Here is a 25,200-nt window from a genome sequence, read left to right on the forward strand (position 1 = left end):
AAGAAAATTTCAATAAAACATTTTTCACAAGAATTCAATTATTTTCACAAATAATAAACTTATTAGTAAAAATTCAATTATTTTTGTAAATAATGAAATTCTTTACGAAAAATCAATTATTTTCCAAAAAAAATACTAAAAATCTCAGGAAATATTCAATTATTTTCTAAAATTTTAAAAAAATTCTACACAGAAATTCAATTATTTTTGTAAATAATAAAATTCTTTACAAAAATTCAATCTTTTTTGTAGATAATAAAATTGTCCTCACAAATTCAATTATTTTTAAAAAATTTTAATAAAACATTTTTCACAAAAATTCAATTATTTCCACAAATAATAAAATTATTAGTAAAAATCCAATTATATTCTTAAATAATAAAATTCTCTACAGAAATTCAATTATTTTTAAAGATTTTAATCAAGCATTTTTCACAAGAATTCAATTATTTCAACAAATAATAAAATTCTTATTAAAAATTTAATTATTTTTGTAAATAATAAAATTCTTTACAAAAATTCAATCTTTTTTGTAGATAATAAAATTCTTTCAAAAATTCAATTATTTTTAAAGATTTGAATAAAGCATTTTTCAGAAGAATTCAATTATTTCCACAAATAATAAAATTTTTATCAAAAATTCAATTATTTTTGTAAATAATAAAAGTCTTTACAGAAATTCAATTATTTATAAAAATTTTAATATAACATTTTCACAAAATTTAATTATTTCCACAAATAATAAAATTATTAACAAAAATTCAATTATTTTTGTAAATAATAAAATTCTTTACAAAAATTCGATTTTTTTACAAAAAATACTAAAAATCACAGAAAGAATTTAATTATCTTCTAAAATTTAAAAAAAGTTCTACACAGAAATTCAATTATTCTTCAATGCTTAGAAAAAGTTCAATAATTTTCAAGTACTTTAACAAATTTCTTCACAGAAATTTCAATTATTTTCAAAAATAATAAGAGTCTTTGTAAGAATTAAATTATTTTTTTAGATAATAAAATTCTTTACAAAAATTCAATTATTTTAAAAAAATTTTAATAAAACATTTTTCACAAGAATTCAATTATTTCCAAAAATAATAAAATTATTAACAAAAATTCAATTATTTTTTAAATAATAAAATTCTTTACAAAAATTTAATTATTTTTGTAATATAGTTTTTTGATTTCTTGTATTAGCGAATTTAAAGTAGTGGACATTCTAAAAAAAAACAGAATTAGTATCTTTTAGTGGTTGAAATCTAAAAAAAAAGTACCCAAATAATAGCAGAACGTGAAACAAGTAGTAGACAGTAGGTTTTAGTTGCCTTTAAGTAACCTTAAACTAATAACAACGCAAAATTTTCCAAACTTTTTAAAACAAAAAATCTATTTTACAACCTATTGTTGATTCCATTTCGATCTAAAATGACCAGTATTTTTAGAAGGTTAAAAAAATATTTCAAAATCTTTAAAAGAATAAAAATATATTTCAAAATTTTCTTTACAGTTTTAATTTTTTTCGCAGTTTAAAAAGAGCGATAAATAAATTTCAATTATATTCTCGAAATTATATACGAGATATACAACTTTAAAATATATCCATCTCAATATTTTCTTTTGTTTGATTTATTATAAAAAGAAAGTCATATCGGTTATATTTGAATCAGAAAGCAACGTCCTTGCCTGACACACATTAAAGATCGATATTGTTTCTTCAATAATTAAGTGTATCTTGTGGGATTTTCGCAGCTATGTCACATGTTAATATATTACCTTTGAATTTGTAGCAAAGCTAAAGAAGGTATATAAGAATTCTCAACTACTGAGAATCATCAAAATAATAACTCTCAATCGACCGTTCTCTCTACGCGTCAGGAAAATCGGTAGAAAGAAAAAAAAAAGAGTTAAAACTTTTTTTTTCTCCTCAAGGTTTCAATAAATGTACAATTTTCTTTTTACACTCAATATCTATATGCACAAAACTGTATTTCAAAAATATGCATTTTTGCAAAATATTCTTGACACACAAAGAGAGATCAAAGAAAATTTTACTTTTTGCAAATCATTTTTTTTTCTATTTCTAAAAATATATTTTACTTTTTATAATATCGATTTTCGGAATTAATAAATTACCTCTAAAAGTTAGTTCTTTTTAATGGATTAAATTTATAAATTTTTATTTCTATCTTTATTAGTGTGAAAAGTATATAATAGAAAAATCTTTGAAAAGTTATTTTTGAATAATTTTTCTAATTACATTTTCGAAATATACAATTAAAAAGTTTTTAAATAATTGAAATTTTGTAAATATAATTGAAAATAATTGATTTTTTCTTCAAGTATTTTATTATAATTTTGCAAATCAACTTTCAAAAAATTTCAATTTGCAAAATTTTGAAAATAATTAATTTTTTTATTATAAATTTTTCAAATCAACTTTCAAAGAATTTCTATTAGCAAAATATTGAAAATAATTTAATTCTCAAAAATTTTAATGAAAAATCTTCAAATGTAAATTTAATAAAAATGAAAATTAATGAAAATTAGTTTCTAAGAATTATATTAAAATATTTTTGAAAAAAGTAATTCTAAGAATTTTTTCATTCTAATTTTTAAATTCAATTATTTTCAATATTTTCGATTAGATATTTCCGAAAATTCAAATACATATAAAAAAATAATAACTTGAAAATTTTTCAGAATTATTTTTAACATTTTAAAGAAAATAATCTTATTAAAAATTTTTAATTAAAATTCTTCAAAAAATTAATTAGTTTTTTTTTCTACACAAAACTTCTATTTATAAATTCAATTATTTTCGAAAAACTATACATTACAATATTTATAAACAACTAATTCTTAAAATTAATTTATCATATTTCTTTAATATTCAATTACCTTCGAACAAAGTAAATTAAAATTTTTTTAAATTTACTTTTTTAGGCTTATTAAAATTTTAGAGAAATCATTTATAATTAAAATTCTTCAAAAATTTGATTATTTTTATATATTTTTAAAAACTCAATTATTTGAAAAATATTTTATCAAATTTTAATTATTTTCAAAGATTTTACCAAATTTCAATTATTCTTCAAAAAATTTATCAAATTTCAATTATTATTTAAAAATTTTTACTAAATTTCAATTTTTTGGAAACTTTTGAATAGCATAATAATTGTAAAATTTTTGTCTTTTAAAAATTATTTTCAATTTAATTTGAGGAAATAATTGAATTCTTTCGAATAATTTTATTAAAATTTTTTTAAAATAATTGAATTTCCGTAGAGAATTTTATTATTTATGAAAATAATTAAATTCTTCCAAAGAATGTTATTATTTTTGAAAATAATTAAATTCTTGTGAAGAAATTTGTTAAATTACTTGAAAATTATTGAATTTTTAAAAAAATTTTAGAAAATAATTGAATTTTTGCAATTAATTTTATTATTTACAAAAATAATTAAATTTTTGCTAAGAATTTTATTATTGACAACAATAATTAAATTTTTGCTAAGAATTTTATTATTGACAACAATAATGGAATTTTTGCTAAGAATTTTATTATTTACAAAAATAATTGAATTTTTTCTAAAAATTTTATTATTTGTGGAAATAATTGAATTCTATTGTGAAAAATGTTTTATTAACATTTTTAAAAATAATTGAATTTCTGTGGAGAATTTTATTACTTAAGAAAATAATTGAATTTCTGTGGAGAATTTTATTATTTAAGAAAATAATTGAATTTTTGTGAAGGATTTTTAAAAAATTTTCGAAAATAATTGAATTCTTGCGAAGAAGTTTGTTAAATTACTTGAAAATTATTAAACTTTTTCTAAGAATTAAACAATAATTAAATTTCTGTGAAGAATTTTTTAGAATATAATTAAATTCTTCCCTAGATGTTCAGTATTTTTGAAAATAATTGAATTGTTGCGAAGAATTTTATTATTTACTAAAATAATTGAATTTTTGCTAAGAATTTTATTATTTGTGGAAATAATTGAATTCTTCCAAAGAATTTTAAAGATTTTCTTTAAATAATTTATTTTTTCGAGAAATCGAAATTAAATTTTTAAGAAAAACTACATTTTTTGAGCAATTCCTGTAAAATTGTATTAAAAATATAATATATTATATAATATGTATATAATTGTAAAACTTTTGTCTTTCAAACATTATGTAATAATATTTAAAAAAAAATTAATATTAAGAATTTCTTTATTAAAATTTTTGAAAATATTCTACCTCAATATTTTTAAAAAGAAAAATGTACAATTTCAATTATTGTAAAAAATTGAATTTTTGTATTTAAATTTTAAATAATTGAATTCTTGAATTCTTGAAAAACTTTTGGAAAATTATTAAAAATTAATATAGATAATTGATTGAGAGATGAAGTTTAGTTACAAATTGTAGAAAATAATTGAATTTTGGAAGGGTTATAATTTTAATTTTTAGAAATTAATAAATTTCAGTAGTTGAAATTTTTTAAATTTTATTTACCTAGAAAAGAGAAATAAGAAGTATTTAAATATTTATTTAGCAAAATTATTCAAGTTTTGATTAATTGAATTTAAATTCAGGGAAATACAAAATGAAATTTTTCTGACAAGACTGAGTTAAATAAACGACTTTTTCGACTTTTTTTTATTTTTAATCAACTAAAACTACATTTTTTGCTCGAAACTCGATCCGAGGCCTGTGTGTGAAATTGAAATTATTTTAAAAATTGAATTAATTTTATTTTATTAAAAAAAATTTAACTTATATTTCTAAAATAAAATTCTACTATAAAATTTTTACTATAAATTTATCCCTGCTAAAAATTTGATTTTCGAAAAAAGTGTTATTTCTTTTTTGAAAAAAGAATGTTTGGAATTGAAGTGCATAAAATTTTATTTGCATTGCTGACATTGTTGAGCATAGATAAATTATCCTTAAAAGTCATTAATTTATCGGGTAATTTCTTTTTTTTTCGTTTTTTTAAGTACATGTTTGGACAATTTGAGTTCTAATGAATCAATTTGGGAATTAATTCTAGAACACAGGAGAGAATTAATTGCAACTACAACTCCGTTAAGGGGAAATGTCATGTGTCATACAACTAGATACGTACATTCGATTCAAAATAAAGTCAGCGTACGTTTAGTCAGGAATTTTTGATGTCTAGCCAAAAATCGATAGGGGCGCTCAGCACGTGATCTCATCTCTATGAACAAATCGCATTCAAAATATTACAAAGAGATGAACCAAAATTGCAACATTATTATTTTCATAATCAAAAATTATTCGCCACTGAAATTAAAATTAAAAAATTAAATATTTTTAACTTGAAAAAAAAAATTATTTTTTTTCAAGTTAAAAATATTTAATTTTTTAATTTTAATTTCAGTGGCGAATAATTTTGATAAAAATAATTCAATTCAATGATTTTATATTTAAATAAGATAGTAAAAAATAAAATAAATTGCAAAAAACTAATTTTAATTTTTTTCCTTCCCGATTCAAAAATTAATCCTAAAATAGAAATAATCTTTAGAATTTTATTTTAAATAAATTTTAATTTTAACTAAATGTCAAAAACATTTTTTTAAATTAAAAAAAAAACTATTTTAATAAGCATAATACAAAAATTATTTTTAATTAACTGACGAAAACTAGTCGTGTCTAAATGTACGGAAATTCTGACAAATTGCCAACACAGTTCATTATACTACCACGGGCTTAGGGGAGAAAAAAAAATTTCCATCTATAATTTTGTCTTGTAAATCTCTATAATATACTTGATTTAAAAAAAAAAAAACTTTAATACAAAAAAAGATTTTTGCAAAAACAACTTTTTAATGCAAGGTCAAAACTAGAACTGAAAAGGTGAAACTAGTTCTCAATTTCAGAGCAGTAATTAAAGCTATTTTTAAGCACACTAATGATTCTTCTCCAAAGTATGGTTTAAACTTAAATAATTTTCTCAACAACAATCATCTAATCACTCTTGTATTTTTTTTTAGATTATAAATATATTTTTTTTAAATAAAAAATTTTCTCAGTAAGGGAAAATGATTATTTTCCGAAAAACTCAATCTCCTCTAAAATAGTGAAATAGATAAGAAAATATTTCAACTTCTGACAATGATAATATCTTAAGGCCATGGTTTAAGAGAAGAGTGTGACGTCAGAAACTGACAAAAAAAAAGATGTTTACAATTTATTAAGTTCTAATAAATGTAGATTATGACGCATTTAAATTAGAAAAATTTTTGATTTATAAAATCAGTTATTCAAAATGATTGTAAAAGAGGAAAAAAAAAGTGGGTTGACAAAATTCAATAGTAACCAGCCCAGGGGACTGACATGTAAATATTTTAACTTTATGGCTGGTTGAATTGCATCCAGTCGAGCCATCCGGTTGCGAAGGTCATTTGCTCCTGTTTTTTAATTTGCCAAACAATGAGCGCGACGACAACCAACCACAAATGAAAAATTTCTTCTTATTATCATGGTTAGAATATTTATTATTTAAATCAAAATGATAATATACTTGTAAATATTAACCACTTCATTAGAATTGTTTATGTTATAAAGGAAAAATAATCTGTGTCAATATAGTGCCAATACGGTGTCAACAAAGATGGCAAAATTATAGCAATACATTGGCAATATTAACTCAATAAACATTTTGCAGATTTCGCACTCGATAATTAATTTTAGAAAAGTAGCAAAAATTTTATTTTATTCCTAACTTTTTCCTAATTTTCATCAAAAATATTTACTTCTTTCTTATCCTGCTAATAAATTATCATTGTGGCCGTAAGTCAGGGAAAAAATGGAAATCAGAGAAAAGAATTTTTAAAAATTCTTTAAAAGTCAGGGAACATTGATAAAAAAAAACCAGAAATTAAAAAAACTTTGATACATAAATGTCCTCTCTGAATTTAAATAATTTAAAAATAACTATTTTGGAAGCAAACAGTCAGTCACTAATTCAAATAATAATATTTCTACTGACAATTAGTTAAAAATTAAAATTAACTGATTGTCAGTTAAAAATAACTGATGTTTCAGTAAATTTCTTTTTGATTCATTCAATTAGTCAAGTTTAACTAATTTTCAAGTTATTTTTTACTGAAAATCTAAATCTTAAAATATTAAATAATTCAAAAATTTGTAAGTCAGGAAAAAGTCAGGAAACTTAAAAAAAAAAAAAATTTTCCGGCCACCCTGAAATTGAATTCTTGCAACGAATTTTATTATCCATGAAAGAATTTAAATATTTATAAAAATAATTTAATTCTTTCCAAGAATTTTATAAAAAATTTTAAATAATTGATTTTGTTCGAGTAATTTTATGCAAATTCTAATTTAAATAGTTGAATTCCTGAGAAATGTTTATTATTCATGAAAAGAATTGAATTCTTACGAAGATTTTTACAAAATTGTTTTAAATAATTGAATTTGGTTTGGAAATTTTATGAAAATTGTATATATTGAAAAAAAATTGAATTGCGAAAAGTGTTTAAAAATAATTAAATTTTACAAAGAATTCTATTAAAATTTTTGACAACAATTAAATGTCTGTGTGGTATTTTATTAGATTTTTTTTTGCAAATAATTGAATTCTTAAAAAACATTTTATTATTTATGAAAATAATTGAATTCTTGCGAAAGATTTTTATTTGAATTTTCTTAAATAATTTAATTTCCTAAAATATAATTGAATTCTTGGGAAGAATTTTATTCAAATCTAAAAGAATAATTGAATTCTTTCAAAAAAAATTAAATTAAAATTGTATTAAAAATAATTGCTTTCTTTCGAACAATTTCATTAAAATATTTGAAAATAATAGAATTCCTGTAAAAATTCTAATAGTTTTGTAAATAATTGAATTCCTCCAAAGTTAAAAAAAATGTTTTTAAATAATTGATGTTTCGAGGAATCGAAATTAAATTTTTAAGAAAAATTACATTTTTTGAGCACATCCTGTAAAATTGTATTAAAAATAATTGAAATCCTGCGATGAATTTTATTATTTATGAAAATAATTGAATAGTTGCAAAGAATTTTATTAAAATTTTTGACAATAATTGAATGTCTGTGTGGTATTTTATAAAAATTTTGTGAAACTAATTGAATTCCTAAAAAGTATTTTATTATTTATGAAAATAATTAAATTCTTGAGAACGATTTTATTAGAATTTTTTTAATAATTGAATTTCCAAGAAGAAATTTACAACTTTTAAAAATATATGAATTCTTGTGATAAATATTGTTATTTATGAAAACAATTGGATTTTGCAAAGAATTTTATTAAAATGCCAGAAAATAATTGAATTTTCGGGAATAATTTTGTTATTTATCTTTATAATAATTGAATTCTTTCGAAAAATTATTTATGAAAATAATTGAATTATTGCGAAAAATTGTATTAAAATGTTTAAAAAGTATCGTATTTCTGTGAAATTTTTTTTTATTTTTGAGAATAATTGAATTCTTTATAAAAATTTTATAAACATTGTTTTTAATATAATTAATTTTTTCGAAATATACCTAGTAAATATTATGAAAATTTTATTTTAAATAATTGAATTCTTGTGGAAAACTTAATTTGTGAAAATAATTGAATTTTTGATGAATTTTATCAATTTTTTTTTAAATAATTGAATTTTTTAGCGAAACTTCATGAAAATACTAGATATTAAAAAGTAATTGAATTTCGAATATTTTTTGAAAATAATTGAATCGTTTTAAAGAATTTGATTATAATTTTTGAGACGTACATATTTTTCGTTTTCGGAATCAATGGAAATATTAAAGAAAAATACCAAATTAACCCTGGAAAAAAAAACTATTTCTATTTTAGAACACTTTTACAAATCAATATCTTTAAGAAGAAAATCTTTAAAGAATCTTCCAGAACTATAATTATATTTGCCGAAAGTCTATTCTCGAAAGTCATGAATACTTTATATCTCGAGTACAATACCTAATCGAGAACGTTCGATAAAGAACTTTCAAGAAGGTGAAGAACGATTTTTTTTCCAAATATAAAATATTCAAAAGTAAGAAGCGATTTTCAAAAAAAGTTTTGATCCCTACAAAAATAATGTAATTCACCAAATATTGAATGGAATGTTAAATATAAAAATTATACAACAATGTTAAATAAGAAAACTTTTTATCGAAAACTTTTTATCTAAAATAAGAAAACTTTCGAAAGTTATAAAATATATTTTTACAATCAAAATGCAAGAATATTTATTTAAACTAAAAATGAAGAGAAATAATTATCGTCTAAAGTAATCAAAACGTGAATATTTTCTAAATAACGCAACGATCGAGAAAGTTCTTCAAAGATCTAGAAAGTACTTCAATGATCGTGAGGGTTCTTCGTTAAAAATCCAAAAAATTTCTTATCAAAGATGTAAAGTTTTTCTCTTATTGGCAAAATAAGAGAAACTTTAAACAAAATCAATATTATTAATTCAAGAACATTCTTTTTAGAAAATTGAAATATTATACTTCGAAAAGCTACATGTATAGTGAAACGTACATCAACGTACAGGTTAAAAAGTTATTTTAACAAACTTTCTTATACAAAATTTTCAATTAAATTTTTAAATTTTTTAATTTTTCTTTATTAAATTTGCAATTATACTTATGCACCTAATTCCAGGGTAATTTTAAAAATCAATGACCTCTTTTATCGAAAATTTCTTAAGCAAGAATAATTGATTAACAACATCAATAAAATGGGGATGGTAATGTCCCCTTTAAGTATATAAAGTATATATGAACTGAATACATTTAAATCACTCACAGATAACTGTTGGTCAAATAAATCCTTGAAAGATTTTTTTTATTCTGGCAATTACATTAACTTTCTTTATGGACACAATTTTTTTTTAACGCTCCACTTTTTTTTGAGCAAGAAAAAAATGACTCCAATTTTTTTTGGGGGAAATAAAATTATTCCGATTTTTTTTTGGGGCGAAATAAAATGACTCCGATTTTTTTTGGGGGGGGAAATAAAATGACTCCGATTTTTTTTGGGGGGAAATAAAATGACTCCGATTTTTTTTGGGGGGGGTAAATAAAATGACTCCGATTTTTTTTTGGGGGGGAATAAAATAAAACTATTATCAAACAATAATTACTTCCAAATTAACAATATTTTACGTCCCTCGACCCTAAATATTCGCACTGATAAAATAAAAGCGTACTCCAATGATCCTTATTAGGGTGAGATTAATACAAATAATATAAACTGCAACGCGTGCCAAAAGGCACGTACTCCCTTTCACTGCAACGAATTTATCTTCGCAGTTAATAAAATCGACCTAAAATGAAAAACACCCAACAAAAATAGTCCTAAGCGAATCTAAAAATATTTTTCACACGCAAACATCTCTCTACCACAGCATTAAAAATACTTTTTTTTAACACAAAAAGAAAAAAAAATTGAAATAAAAAAATTTCCAAACCCTGACCAGCTTCACATTAAAAAGTTTAAGACAATTTAAAAAAAAAATAAGATAAAAATTTTTATTATTACCATTATTTAATCCCCAAGAAATCCTCATAATTACCACAATCATCATAATCCAGTATTTTATCACCTGCAATAATCTTCTCATTAATTATATCAGTAATTACAAAAAAAAAAAAAAAAAAAAAAAAAAAACTGCTACTACATTGTCAATATTGAAGCTATATTAACAGCCTCCATGTACCTTCCTTTAATCCGGTTTCTGATAAAATTGTTTCTATCGCTTCAAAAATTTCCGGCTTCTTCCATAATTTATCAACATATATGCTGTAAAGCCGATATAATCAACAGCTTATGAAAGCAAAAAAAAAAAAAAAGAAAACGATCCGGTATTTCAGTGAAATAGACATTTATAGGTCCTCCCCCCTCCTTCTCAATACTTTACCCCCCCCCCACTCTATTTCACACGACTCCTCAATTGCGACGTTGTCGAATCAATGTAATGCAATACAGTACAACGTATTGAAACGTTGCCTAAAAAACCGGTCAAGAGGCAAACTTACAAAAAAAGTCATTTTTAGGTCATAATTTAGATCAAACATGGTTAATAGGGTAACAATCTAATAGTATTTTAATCAACAGGGGAACAAAGAGAGTTATTTATTTACTATGATTTTTTTGACATAAGTGAGAGTTTTAACAAATCGAAATTTTAATTTTAGGTCCAAAATATTAGTTCCCAAATTGTCGAAGGTCAAACAACAGGAAAATTTAGGTCAAAAAATATTTCTTTACAACTTTTAGAAACTATGAACAGTTATCAAATTGACACAAAAAATTATTAAAAAGAAATTATAAAAATTAGGTCAAAATGCGTAGGTCAATCGGAAATTGACATAGAACAACCTTAAAGTTTTTGATCTTAAAGTCTGGAACAAAAGAAGAAGGTCAATAAACGAAAATAATCAAAATTAATCTGGACTATATGTTAAGGTCAATAAACCACAATAATTATATTTAGGTCCAGTCAATTTACATTCAGGTCAATATGACCTAAAAATTTAGCTAAAAAGTTTTTTAAAAAGTTAAAAATCTACATCATACAGATCAAGGTATTAAAAATTTTCAGTTAGGTCAATAATTAGGTCAAGAATATTCAAAGCAGATCAAGAGTCTGTCACTTTAAAACCTACTGAATGAAAATTATAATTTTAGGTCCAATTCGAAATTCGAAGATGAAACAATCTGAAAACTTAGGTCGTGAGGTCAAGATAGACTTTAGGTCAAATCGCTTAGGTTAATAGAAAATTGAAAGAAATAAAGGATTATTTTTCCTTCTTCTTTCGTCGAAAGGTCGATGTAGAATTTAGGTCAAAACACGCAGGTCAATAAAAATTTGAAAATTTACCAAATAAGTATTAATAAAAGAAGCCTCAATTATTGCGGGAAAAAAATTTCATCGAGCGTTCAAGGTATGGAATCCAGGTCAAAACCGCAGGTCAATAGAAATTTGTCACAGTACGTTTTGACTTTGAAAATTTTGACTAAAAAACGCAGGTCAAAAGGCAAACATAACCATACAGTTTAAATCGAATTTCCAGGTCAATTGAACTGTAATCCTAAAATTTAGGTCCAGTCCAGAGGTCAACATATTCTTAAAATTATAACCAAAAAAATTTTTTTAAATTTAAAAAATCGACATTATACAATTCAAAAGAATAATAAAGAAAGAAAGTAGAGCAAGAACTTTAGGTTTCTTTTGGGATAGAATTTAGGTCAGAAAACAAAGGTCAATTAAAATTTATCGTCGTACATCGACGACATTAGAAGTTTAAACAAAAAACTCATCAGGTCAAAAGTGAACGTAATCACAAAGTTTCGACCAAGTGTCGAGGTCAATTAAACCGTAGAATCATAAATTTAGGTCCAATCTAGAGGTCAATATAATCATAAAACTTAGTTAAAAAGTTTGAAAAATTAAAAAAATCGACATTATAAAAATCAAGAGAATAAAAAATTCAAATTAGATCAAGAACCTTACGTGCTGTCTGGAGTAGCATTTAGGTCAAAACGCGCAGGTCAATATAAAAATTAGAAAAAAAAATAATTAAAGAATTAGGGAGAAAAGGAAAGGTCGAAGCAACAAGTAGATCAGAAGAAGAATTCTCTTTATTCCAGTTGTCGTCAAATGGTCGTGGTAGAATTTAGGTCAAAAGTGCAGGTTAACAAAAATTTATTCTGGTAAGATTTGGCCTTAATATTCTAAATGGTCAAAAGGCAAACATAACCACACAGTTTGGATAAAATGTCCAGGTCTAAATTAAACCATAATCTTAAAATTTAGGTCCAGTTCAGAGGTCAACATAAGTTTAAATCTTAGCTCATAGTAAAGTTATCAAGAAGTAAAAAAATCAAGAAATCAAGCAAATTAATTTAGGTCAAATCCAAAGGTCAACATTACCTTAAAGCTGAGCTTATAGCAAAGAGATCAAGAGGTAAAAATTTTAAGTAAGTACAGGTCAATAATCGTTAAATTTAGGTCCAGTTCAGAGGTTAACCCAATCTTAAGGTAATATTGTGACCTCCAGACTGGACCTAAATTTAATAATCATAATATAATCGTAAAAATTAGGTCCAGTAGAGAGGTCAACATAACCTTAAGGTTATTAAGTTATTAAATGTAGGTCCAGTCCAGAGGTCAACACAATTTTAAAGTTATAACATAACCTTAAGGTTAGGTTATGTTGACCGCTGGACTGGACTTAAATTTAACGATTATAGTTACATAACCTTAAGGTTTTGTTGACCTATGGACTAAACCTAAATTTAATAATCATAAAAAAATCGTTAAATTTAGGTCCAGTCTAGAGATCAACATAATTTTAAGGTTATAACATAACCTTAAGGTTAGATTATGTTTACCTCTGGACTGGACCTAAATTTAATTACTTAATAACCTTAAGGATCTTGTTGACCTCTCTGTTCTGAACCTAAATTTTATAATCATAAAATAGTGGTAAAATTTAGGTCCAGTAGAAAGGTCAACATAACCTTAAGGTTTTTAAGTTATTAAATTTAGGTCCAGTCCGGGGGTCAACAAAACCTTTTAATTTTACGATTATGGTAACATAATCTTAAGGTTTTGTTGACCTGTGGACTGAACCTACATTTTACGATTATTTTACGATTACATAACCTTAAGGTTATGTTGACCTCTGGACTGGACCTAAATTTTACGACTATGGTTATTAAACAATAGTAAACAGGTCAAGAGGTAAAACAAAAGTAGGTCAACAGTCTCTGAATTAAAAAACTAAAAAAATTTGACTTCAGGTCTAGAATTACAGAATCTGGTCGCAGGTCGCAGGTCAAAGGACCTGTAAATTTAGGTCAAAAAACAACTTTTTTCTAACTTTTCAGAAAAATCTGAAATTTTTTACAACAAAATAACTAGCGATAAATCTAAATAAAAAAAACGATTAAAATTAGATTTTGTTTGTAAATTAATTCAAGGAGAAGGGGTGAAGTGGGGGGTGGACGAAGGAGAAGTATTCTCCTTATTCCTTGCCTCCCGTCGAGAAAAGCAGAGGGAGAATAAAAAGATGGTGTGTGTCTCTGTGTGTGGGGGGATTGTGACGTAGTCAGTGGGAGATGACGCGGTTTTAACATCTAAAGGGTGGGTGAGAAAGAAAGAATATTATGTATGTGTGTGTGTGTGTGTGTAATGCAAATATAGTGGGGGGAAAGGAAACCAATGTGTGCGCAGTGCGCCGTGTTGAACGTTGTTTGCGCTGTCAGGTGTCAGTGTCAGTTGGTTCGCCACGGCGACTTGGTGCGCCGTTGATGTGTAACTAACTACGCCTCGCAACATATTTTTGGATTTAAACAAAAATAAAAAAAAACCCTTAATATCGTTGGTGGATAAATTTCTTTACAATACTTAAAAACAAATCGAAATAGTAAAATAAAAAAAAAAAACGTTCTTAAAAACACAAATTCTAAATAAATAGTGGTTTTAAGAAAAAAAAATACTTGCCGGACCTGCCGGCCGGCAGAACATCATATTTTTTTTTTTAATTTTTGTGATATTGTGACATTGACACAAAAGAAAAATTGGACGAGTGCAAAAGTAGAAAAAAAGAAAAAATTTACGTCACATTGCGTCTCCTTTTTACAGTGAACGCGAGAAGTGAAGTTTCTCTTTTTTGTTTCTTTGGAACTTGATAGGTGTCAAAAAAAAAGAAGTGGCACGTGTGTGCTATTAATTATAAATTTGAAAAGAATTTTTTTTTTTTTTCGAGAAGAAAAGGACGAATTCAAATCGCCCATCTGCTTTTATCGACCAGTGCCACAACTTTCTCACGAGTTTCAGTGAATACTACCCTTAAACCAAGGAGAAAACGTACAACAACGTAAGTATATTGAATTTTTATTTTTTACCAAAAAAAAAAAATTACCCCCTAGGGAAATAATGGGAATTTTGAATTTTACTCTTTTCGAGTAATAAAAAATCTCGCATTTACTTTTTTCGAAAAAGAATTACCTTTTTGAGTGATAAAATCGCAAAATTCAGAATTAAATTTTCACTATAGGTAAAAATTGATCAAAAAAAAAATCATTAAAAACAAAGAATTCAAGGAAAAATGTTTGCTGTACAAAAAAAATTTTTAAATAAAACCCTTAGGGAGAAAATAATAAATTTTCCAAAACTAAAAAATTTTTGCATGTGCATTGAGAGCAGAATTTTCATTGGTATAGCAGAAAAATCGTATTATGCACACAAGTATTACGTCGGTACGTCGACCGAATAGTCTCGCGTTCTTTCTAGAAACTGCGCACGCGTCCTCATTGCCGTTTTCTTCAACACAATCCTTTTCTTTTTTGCCGCGCAATTTCTCGAGGGCATATTTTTTTTCTCCACTTTATTTCATTCTCATTTCTTCTCCCTCGATAAGAGATCAAATCATGTTCTTTCAATTGAAATTTCCTTTTTTTTTCGTTGAAATTTATATTCTCGGATAAGACTTTGATGTCGTTTATTGCAAATGTCAATGTGTGTGTGTGTGTGTGTGGGGGACGATTGTGATTTGAATTGCGTGTATATTGAGAGAGAGACAAGGGAGGGAGGAGGACAGTGATTGGCAAAATTGCAGCTGGTCAGTTACAAGAGTGACAAATACATAAGACTTGGAATTTTTCAAATTTATCTCTCTCTCTCTCTCTTTCTCTTTAAACAGATTGTCGCACTCTTAATAAATAATAAGCGAATAAACAGTAAACGAATAAATAATAAATGAATAAAAAATGATTTAATAATCAATCAACAAATAATAAATGAATAAAATAATCAATCAATAAATAATAAATGAACAAAAAATGAATAATTAACAAAAACAAAAATTCTTTGAACAAAAAAAATTCCCAGAATCGTTCTTGAAATTTTTTTTTTGTTTTCATTTTAACACTCAAATTCAATTTAAAATTAATCGCTCAAACTACGCCGCTAGGAAACATCGCAGAGAGAATTAGCCAGAAGATAATAGTCTATTTAAACGGTAACATATGTTAGGTTTCCTTTTAAGGTGTTTTGAATTTAACACACACACACACACACACACAGTCCTATCAATAATTTAAAAATTGCAAAAATAAGAGAAGAATAATATTTATATTTCTTGTCTCTTATTTTCAAAATTTTTTCTATTCAACAAATAAATAGAAATTAAATACGAAAGTTCTCATAAATGAAAAAATTACAAAAATAAAAAAAAACAATATTTTTTGTCCTCTTATTTTAAAAAAAAATTTTCTATTCTTCAAATAAATAGATTAAATACGAAAATACGAAAAAAAAAAATTGAAAAAATCGCAAAAGTAACAAAAAAAACTAATACTTTCTCATGTGATGAGAATGTAAAAAAACTATATTTATATTTTGTTTCCAATTAAAAAATTTGCAAAAATAAGAGAAGAACAATATTTCATTATTTTTTTCCTCTTATTGTCAAAATTTTTTCTATTCGTCAAATTGATTTTTGTTAGAAATCTGTTTTATTTTGTACGAAAATATAATTTGTAAAATATAATCATTTTTGGAAAAGGTATGCATGACTCATGTTTGTGACGAATTATAGATAAGAATGATGAATGTGTGTTTAGTTTTAGTTTGGGTCCGACACTCGATGTATTAAGACGTTGCATTATATATATAAAGTGAAGATTGTTCAATGTAGTGATGCTTTCTTTTTATTAGAGTACCCTTTGATCCACAGCACTTTTAACACCATTTTTCCCTCCTCCCAATTCCTAACATTTTGTGGCGACCGTGACAGGACTTTTGTGGTGAAGTTAGTGAATTGGTGAGAAAGTTTTTCGTTTAACGGGAAGTGATAAAAATGGACGCCATCAGAAGGCAACGGAAAAATTTGCGAGCTGCCTTCACAAGGACTCATAATGCATTTGACGCAGAACTGACGCAAGATAGTTCAAAGGAAGATAAAATTGTTGCATTTGAGTTATTGGAGGATCGGATGACAGAATTGACTGCAGTTCACAGTGAATATAATAAGTTATTGTTCGAATCCGATTCAACAGAAGACGCCATATTGAGGGAGCTCGAAACGGACGATGCTTACAGAATGCTATATCTAAAGGCAAAGATGGCGGTCAAGAAAATCACAGAAAGCAACTTAGGACGACCGTTAAGTGCTGCATCGGATCTTGGAGTACTACCTGCTAGAAAAACGCTCAAGTTACCGACCATTGAATTACCAAAATTTAATGGTAATATAAAGGAGTGGCTTCCTTTTTGGAGCGTTTTCAAAAAAATACACGAGGACCCAGCTCTTACAGACGAAGACAAATTTCAATATTTGGTGCAAGCTACTGCACCAAATTCTCGAGCCCAGGACTTGGTTAGCAGCTTCCCCCCAACGGCTGAAAATTATGGAAAAGTTATGACGAGTATGAAAAATAGATTTGGAAGGGATGACGTTGTCGTTGAATTTTACGTCAGAGAACTCTTAGCACTCGTTTTACACAACGCTGTGAAGGGGAACCAAGGAGCAACGTTAGCAAGCATTTTTGACAAACTCGAAGCTTATATTCGAGCATTAGACACACTTGGAGTGACAACAGACAAATGTGCAGCTATGTTATACCCGCTGGTGGAGTCATCGTTACCTGAGGATGTTCTTCGAGCATGGCAGAGAAGTGCACAACGGGAAAATATCGATACAAATGGTGGACGAGAAACGAAGGATCGATTAGCCAAATTGTTGGAATTTCTGCAAAGTGAGGTCGAGAATCAGGAAAGAATTGATATGGCTCTACGAGGTTTCCAGTTTTCATCGGAAGGCGGTAACAGTAAGAAGACGAAAGGTAAGACTGAAACAGTCAAAGATATAGCAAGCGCAAGCGCTCTCCTCACTACGAGGGAAGCAAAATTTGTAGAGTGTGTATTTTGTAAAAGCAAGCATGAAAGTCAAGATTGTGAGACTGCGCGAAAATTGAGTTTGAAAGAGAGGCGAGAGTGTGTTCAAAATTCGAATGCTTGTTTTGTATGTGTGAAGAAGGGACACATGGCTAAGAATTGTCGAAGTAAAGTGAGGTGTAGTTGGTGTGGCAGACGTCACGTTTTGATTTTGTGCGCAGGTTTCCCCCCAAGAACTGATGTACTACAAGATAAATTGGGAGAAAATAAAAAAGATTATGAAAATAGTTTAGCCACTTTTAGTCATTCACCCGAAGTTTGTATGCAAACATTAAAAGTAAAAGTTTTTTCAGATCGTAGGGAAAAAATTGTTAGAGCAATTATAGACACTGCTTCGCAGCGTTCTTACATACGGGTGGATATTGCAAATGAATTGGGATATGGGTCTTGCGGTAATACTGAAATAGCTCATTCACTTTTTGGGGGTGTAAAATCTAAAATTAAAAAACACGAGAAATTTTTAATCCGATTGAAAAGTCTAGATGGATCTTACACTTGTAATTTTTCTGTTTTGGGTCAAGACGTAATTTGCGATACAATCCCAAGTGTTCAAAAAGAATCGTGGCTAAAAAGATTAAAAGATCATAATATAAATTTAACTGATATTGAAAGTAGTCAAAAAACGATAGATGTTCTTATAGGGGCTGACATTGCGGGAAAATTATTAACGGGTAATAAATTTGACCTAGAAAATGGTTTAGTAGCATTCGAAACATTACTCGGCTGGACCATTATGGGTAAAGTGCCCAGGGCCCAGAACGAGAATGACACTCCTGTTGCCATGATTACGACAATGCTATCGCAGGAGGTTGATTTGACAGAACTGTGGAAACTTGAAATATTAGGCATTACTGATCCAAGCGAGAAAGTAAACAAAACAGAACGCGATATAATAGCGAAAAATTTTGTCAGAGAGACAGCAAAGGTAACAAAGGAGGGTCGTTATGAATTTAAATTACCGTGGAGAGAGGATCATTTATTATTGCCAGATAATTTAGAAATTGCACAGCGTCGATTAAAGTTTACCGTACAGAAATTAAAAAAGCAAGGTTTTTTAGCGGATTATGGGGAGGTACTTAAATCATGGTTAGACGAGGGTATAATCGAAGAAGTAATGGAAAAAGAAATTGATTGCGAATGCCATTATTTACCTCATCGACCGGTTTTTAAGGAGAATAGTACCACCGTGATTAGGCCAGTTTTCGATGCGTCAGCATATGAAGTGGGGCATCCGTCTCTTAATCAGTGCTTAGAAACCGGGCCAAATATGATAGAACTTGTACCTGATTCAATAAATAGATTTCGCGAAGGTGAAATTGGGGTTGTATCAGACATAAGACGAGCTTTTTTGCAAATTGGAATTAATGAAAATGATAGAGATTTTCTTCGATTTTTGTGGATGGTGGGGGATAAGGTTACTGTTTACAGACATTGCCGAGTGGTTTTCGGACTGTCTTGCAGTCCTTTCCTTCTAGCAGCGGCAATTGAATTGCTTTTAGAAAAAGCGTTGATTGAGGCGTCTGAAAGCAATGGATTGTCGTGGTCGGAAAATTCTGTGAAAAAATTAAAAAAGTCGTTTTATGCTGATAATTGTGTAACAAGTGTTAATTCTGTCGACGAATTACACAAATTTATTCATGAAGGAACAAAAATTCTATCGAGCGGAGGATTTGATTTACGATTGTGGGAATATTCGGGCGATAATTCGGAAAAAATAACGACTCTTGTTCTAGGAATTCTTTGGAATAAACAAAGGGATTCTATTTCAATTAATCCAGCGTCAATAATAACCGAAATTCCTCAAGTTATTACGAAAAGATCAATTTTGTCCATGACTCATGGAATTTACGACCCGATAGGTTTTACTTGTCCTATAACTTTGCCACCAAAAACATTATTAGCACAATTATGGGCGGAAAAGGTCGATTGGGACTCAAGAATAGACGAAAAACGGGAGCATGAATTTTGTCAATGGGCGAAAGAATTAAGTTCATTAAAAGAAATAGAATTTCCACGGAAATTACCTGAAGGCAAATTGACAATTCATGCTTTCGGAGATGCAAGCGGAATTGCATATGCAGCAGTCGTCTTTGTTAGAATTGAGTCTGAGAATATGATTACTGTCCTTTTAGTTAGTGCAAGGTCTAGGATCGCTCCAAAGAAAACAACTATCCCCCGACTAGAGTTGTTGGCCGCCTCGATAACAGCAAGACTTGCTGACTCCGTTGCCAAGTCTTTTACGAGAGAGGTAGAAAAAATAACTTTTTGGTCCGATTCTACAACCGTGTTAGCATGGTTAAATAGGGATGGAAATTGGGGTACTTTTGTACACAATAGGGTAAAGGAAATTCGAAAATTGACAAATATAGAAAATTGGAAGTATGTGCCAGGCGAGAATAACCCTGCTGATTTACCATCGCGTGGGTGTAATCCTCTACAGTTGGTTGCAAGTAAATGGTGGTTGGGACCAGAGTGGTTGAAAAAACCAGAAAATGATTGGCCGTCAGCTAGGGAGAAAATAAATGAGGTCGAAGTAGAAAGGGAAGTAAAGAAAAGCGCTACCGTTAATATGGTTAATCACGAGTCAAACGAAATCAATATAAATAGTATTTTTTCATCGTATACTAAACTTATACGTTTTATCGCGTGGGTACGAAGATTTTTGTTAAACCGAAAATTAATTTTACAAGAGCAAAAAACAAAACAAAACGGTGCGTTCAGTGAGCAAAATACTAAAGTAAAAAATTATTCGTCGGAGGAAGATCGGAAAAATTTATATTTAACGTTATCTGAATTAAGAGAAGCTGAGAACAATTTGTTAAGACATCTACAAAAAAGTATGTTTCAAGATACAAATAAAAATAAATTATCTTCTTTTAAAACTTTTGTAAACAAAGACGGATTATACGTTGTAAAAACGAAAATTTTAAATAGAAAAGATAGTGCTTTGTTTTTGAGTCCTATTTTATTAGACAAACATGAAATTATCACTTTATTAGTAAGAGAAACTCATGAACGTATCGGTCATTCCGGAACACAAATTGTTATGAACGTATTGAGAGAGAAATTTTGGATTATTTCTTTGAGGCAAATAATTAGATCCGTGATAGCGAAGTGTGTGATATGTAAAAAGCAGAAAGTGAAACACATGGAGTGTGATTCACCTCCTCTCCCCGAAAATCGTGTACGAGATGCAGCGATTTTTGAAGTTACCGGAATTGATTTTGCCGGGCCAGTTTTTATAAAAGGGGGAGGGAAATGTTGGATTTGTGTATTCACTTGCGCGATATACAGAGCGGTACATTTCGAGTTGACGTCATCATTGTCGGTAGAGGGATTTGTAGAGTGTCTTAGAAGGTTCATCGCAAGGCGGGGACGACCACAGTATATCTATAGCGATAATGGGACGAATTTTGTGGGCACTGCGAACGCTTTAGAGGGATTGGATTGGCCAAGAATTATAAAGAAAACTGAAATTTTTCAAATCAAATGGCGATTTAATCCGCCTGCTGCTCCATGGTGGGGGGGTTGGTGGGAGAGACTTATCGGCATCTTGAAAACAATTTTAAGGAAAGTTTTGGGAAAAGCTTGCTTATCATACGAAAATTTAATGACTTCTCTCTGCGATGCAGAAAGTATAATAAATTCGAGACCATTGACATACGTTTCAGAAAATAGCGATGACCTAATACCTTTGAGTCCTATGTTGTTTCTCCAAGAAATTAAACAATCGGGAACGCCAGATTTAGACATGCTTTATGCAGAAAAATTAAACAAAAAATTGACTTATAGAAAAAAGATTTTTGACGATTTGAGAACCAGGTTTCGACAAGAATATCTTAGTCAGTTATTATTAAAGAACGGTAAAAAAGAAAATCGAAATGTAAAAATAAATGATATTGTTTTGATAGGAAATGATTTTCAAAAAAGATTAGATTGGCCTCTTGCACGTATTGTCGATTTCATCAAAGGACGAGATGGACAAATAAGAACATGTATCTTAAAAACAAAATCGGGAATAATTAAGAGACCCATACAGAGATTGTACCCGCTTGAGATCCATCAAGACAATGAGGAAAATGCGAAAAATTTGAACGAAAAAATCAAGAATAAAAATAGAAATTTGTCAGAAAATATTGTAAATACTAATAAGAGAGAATGCCAAACGACGAACACTGTAAAATGTGTGAGAGAGAAAATTTGTTTAGATAAGGATACACAAGTAAAAACAAAGAGTGGTCGTATAAGTAAAATACCCGACAGATTAATGTATTGAAATAAAAAAGAAACCCAAAATAATAATCTATGTTTTTAACAAATTTTAGTCAGTTGTAAAGTTATTTTAAAAGTCATCAATAAATAAAGAAAATTGTATTTTATGTATATTCGAAAAAAAAGAATGGGTGACGATAATATTTTTCTTTTAAATAAAAGGGGGGAGAATGTTAGAAATCTGTTTTATTTTGTACGAAAATATAATTTGTAAAATATAATCATTTTTGGAAAAGGTATGCATGACTCATGTTTGTGACGAATTATAGATAAGAATGATGAATGTGTGTTTAGTTTTAGTTTGGGTCCGACACTCGATGTATTAAGACGTTGCATTATATATATAAAGTGAAGATTGTTCAATGTAGTGATGCTTTCTTTTTATTAGAGTACCCTTTGATCCACAGCACTTTTAACACCATTTTTCCCTCCTCCCAATTCCTAACAATTTTATACGAAAATCCTTAATGATTAAAACAAATTGCAAAAATAAAAAAAGAATAGTATTTATATTTTTTTCCTCTTATTTTCAAAATTTTTTCTATTCAACAACTAAATATAGAAATTAAATACGAGAAAGTTCTCAATAATGAAAAAATTACAATAATAAAAGAAAAACAATATTTTTTGTTCTCTTATTTTCAAAAAAATTTTCTATTCGTCAAATAAATAGATTAAATACGAAAATCCTCAATAATTAAAAAATCGCAAAAGTAACAAAAAAAATTTATATTTTTAATATTTTTTTCTATTAATAAAATAAATAGATTAAATATAAAATTCCTAATCCCCCCCCCCCCGCCGCTCCCCCCTTTGAGAAGGAAAAAATTGCCAATTTTTTCCAAAATTAGTCTCTAATTAAAAAAAATAATAATTTGCTATTAATTATTATTGGAGGAGAAAATTTTGTTACAGGGAGAGAAATTGCTTTTGATGATATATAATTTATCAATAATTATTTGAATCAAGTGATCTCCGGAGTGTTTCTTGCGAGAACGAGAGAATCTGACATATGGCGTTCATTCTCTCTTGTTCCTTAATGAGATTAATCATTGTCGATCGAGTAGTAATTGAGTCATTTATAATAGAAGAGGTAAAGAAAAAAAAAAAGTTAAATAAAACAGATCTAATTGGAGTTTTTAAAAAAAAAATTCTTTTTTTTCAAAACTTTGTAATTTTTCTTCAATTTAAATTATTTTTTAATTTTATTCGTATTTCTCGTCCATATGGCCGACATTTTTAATTTATCAAATTTATTTATTTTATTTATTATTAGAAAAAATCTGTTTATTTAAAGTTTTTTTTTTTATTTTACAATTATTATTAGAATTTATTTATTTATTATAATTATTAGAATAAATAATGAAAAAATAGTAATGAAATAGAAAAAGAGAAACCCAATTTATTGTAATTATTATTAGAATAAATAATAAAAAAAAAAGTAAATAGTAAAATAGGAAAAAAAAATACTAATCCTAATTTAGAATTATTATTAGAATAAATATAAAAAAATGAGTAAATAGTAAAATGGAAAAAAAGGAAACTTTGTTTTTTTGCTTTCCTTCTCTTTTTTCTCCATTTTTTATTTTTTTTTTTATTTTTTGTAAAAAAAGTATATTAACTTTTATACAGTTTTAATGACCCTGTCACTAAACATGTTATCTAGTGACAGTAAGTCGTAATGCATATTGATAAGACACTGAATAAACATGTGATAATGCTTATCGACATTAAATCGCGAATTTGTATAATTCTCTTGTTAAAAGTAAATGGATTTGAATTCCAATGTGAAGGATGTTGGCTCAAAGGGATTTCAAATGTCAGATTTCTAAATTCCAGAGCACAAAGAAACTTTAATTAACGTTTCGTGTTTTGTATTGCTTTTTAAAAAATATCTTTTGTTATCTATTTTTCTATTTTTTTGCTTGTTTGTTTTAATCCAAATTTATGGATTATACTTTTCACATTTATACTTCTGAATAATATTTAAAAAATAAAGTTTAATTAATAATTATTAATAATAATAATAGGTAATAATAGAGTAATTTTTTTTTTTTTTTTTTAAAGGTAATAATAATAATGCCAAATTTTGTCAAGAATTAAACAATCATATTTATTAAGGGTTCAAATAAAAAATTTAAATGTCAATAATAATAATTTTTTAATAGAGGTAATAATAATAATTTTTAAAAATAGTTAATATTTAGAAAAATATGTTCGGTATGCAACTTGTTTTCTTTTAACTAAAAAAATTCCCACTCGTAATAATGTTTTTTATTCATCTAAAATTTATGATTCTAGGAAGTGCTTTCTGTTATAAATTTTTAAAAAAACGAAGGTATCTAGCTATCTTTTAAACTGAAATCTTTTTACAATTTTTTTTTTTTTTTCTTGCAAAATGAGCCACTTTTTTATATAGAAAAAAGAATTATTTTCTTGAATCACGTGATTTTTCTTAATATATATGTACTATTGAGAAAGAGATAACTCCGGAACTAAAATTGCACTATCTTATCATTAAAAAAAAAGGAGAAGAGAAAAGTTACTGTAATAAAATTATCTCACAAATTACGATATCATTCACATTATTATTTGCTAAATTTTTTCGAACAATAATTTTTAAATTTTGTTTTTCTCAAAATTTCGATTTTTCCAATTTACTAAATTTAAATAATTAGTTGATATAATTAAAAATGTAAATTTAAATTTATATTTTTTAATTATCTTTCTTCTTTCTTTTTCGGGAACCGGATTAAGTTATGATAATTAATTTTCTATCTGTATTTTTACTCTAAAAATTATAAACATACCCTAAAATGTAAAAAAGTCAAAGGGTATTAATTTTTAAATTATTAGATAGTAATTAAATTACTAAATAATAATTGAATTAATAATAATTAATGATAGTTTTAACTAAAGCAATAATAATAATAATAATAATAAAAATAA

At 26.6% G+C, this 25,200-nt stretch overlaps 3 protein-coding genes across 7 annotated transcripts in view; 2 read left to right on the forward strand and 1 right to left on the reverse strand.

The window, feature by feature from the left end:
- Window positions 1-25,200, reverse strand: part of LOC122498070 — a 202,994-nt gene that overhangs the window by 74,451 nt on the left and 103,343 nt on the right. The gene's annotated exons all lie outside the window — the stretch shown is intronic.
- LOC122498067 (terminal nucleotidyltransferase 5C) overlaps window positions 14,176-25,200 on the forward strand; it is a 67,160-nt gene continuing 56,135 nt past the window's right edge. The window contains exon 1 of the mRNA XM_043605613.1: window positions 14,176-14,899. The gene's annotated coding sequence lies outside the window, so the exon portion shown is untranslated. The remainder of the gene's footprint in view (window positions 14,900-25,200) is intronic.
- Window positions 16,883-22,255, forward strand: LOC122498059. The gene has a single exon (XM_043605596.1). The coding sequence runs from the start codon at window positions 16,883-16,885 to the stop codon at window positions 22,253-22,255; it is 5,373 nt and encodes a 1,790-aa protein (XP_043461531.1).

Source organism: Leptopilina heterotoma, unplaced genomic scaffold (genome assembly GCF_015476425.1).
Source record: "Leptopilina heterotoma isolate Lh14 unplaced genomic scaffold, ASM1547642v1 Lhet_141, whole genome shotgun sequence".
NCBI lineage: Eukaryota > Metazoa > Arthropoda > Insecta > Hymenoptera > Figitidae > Leptopilina > Leptopilina heterotoma.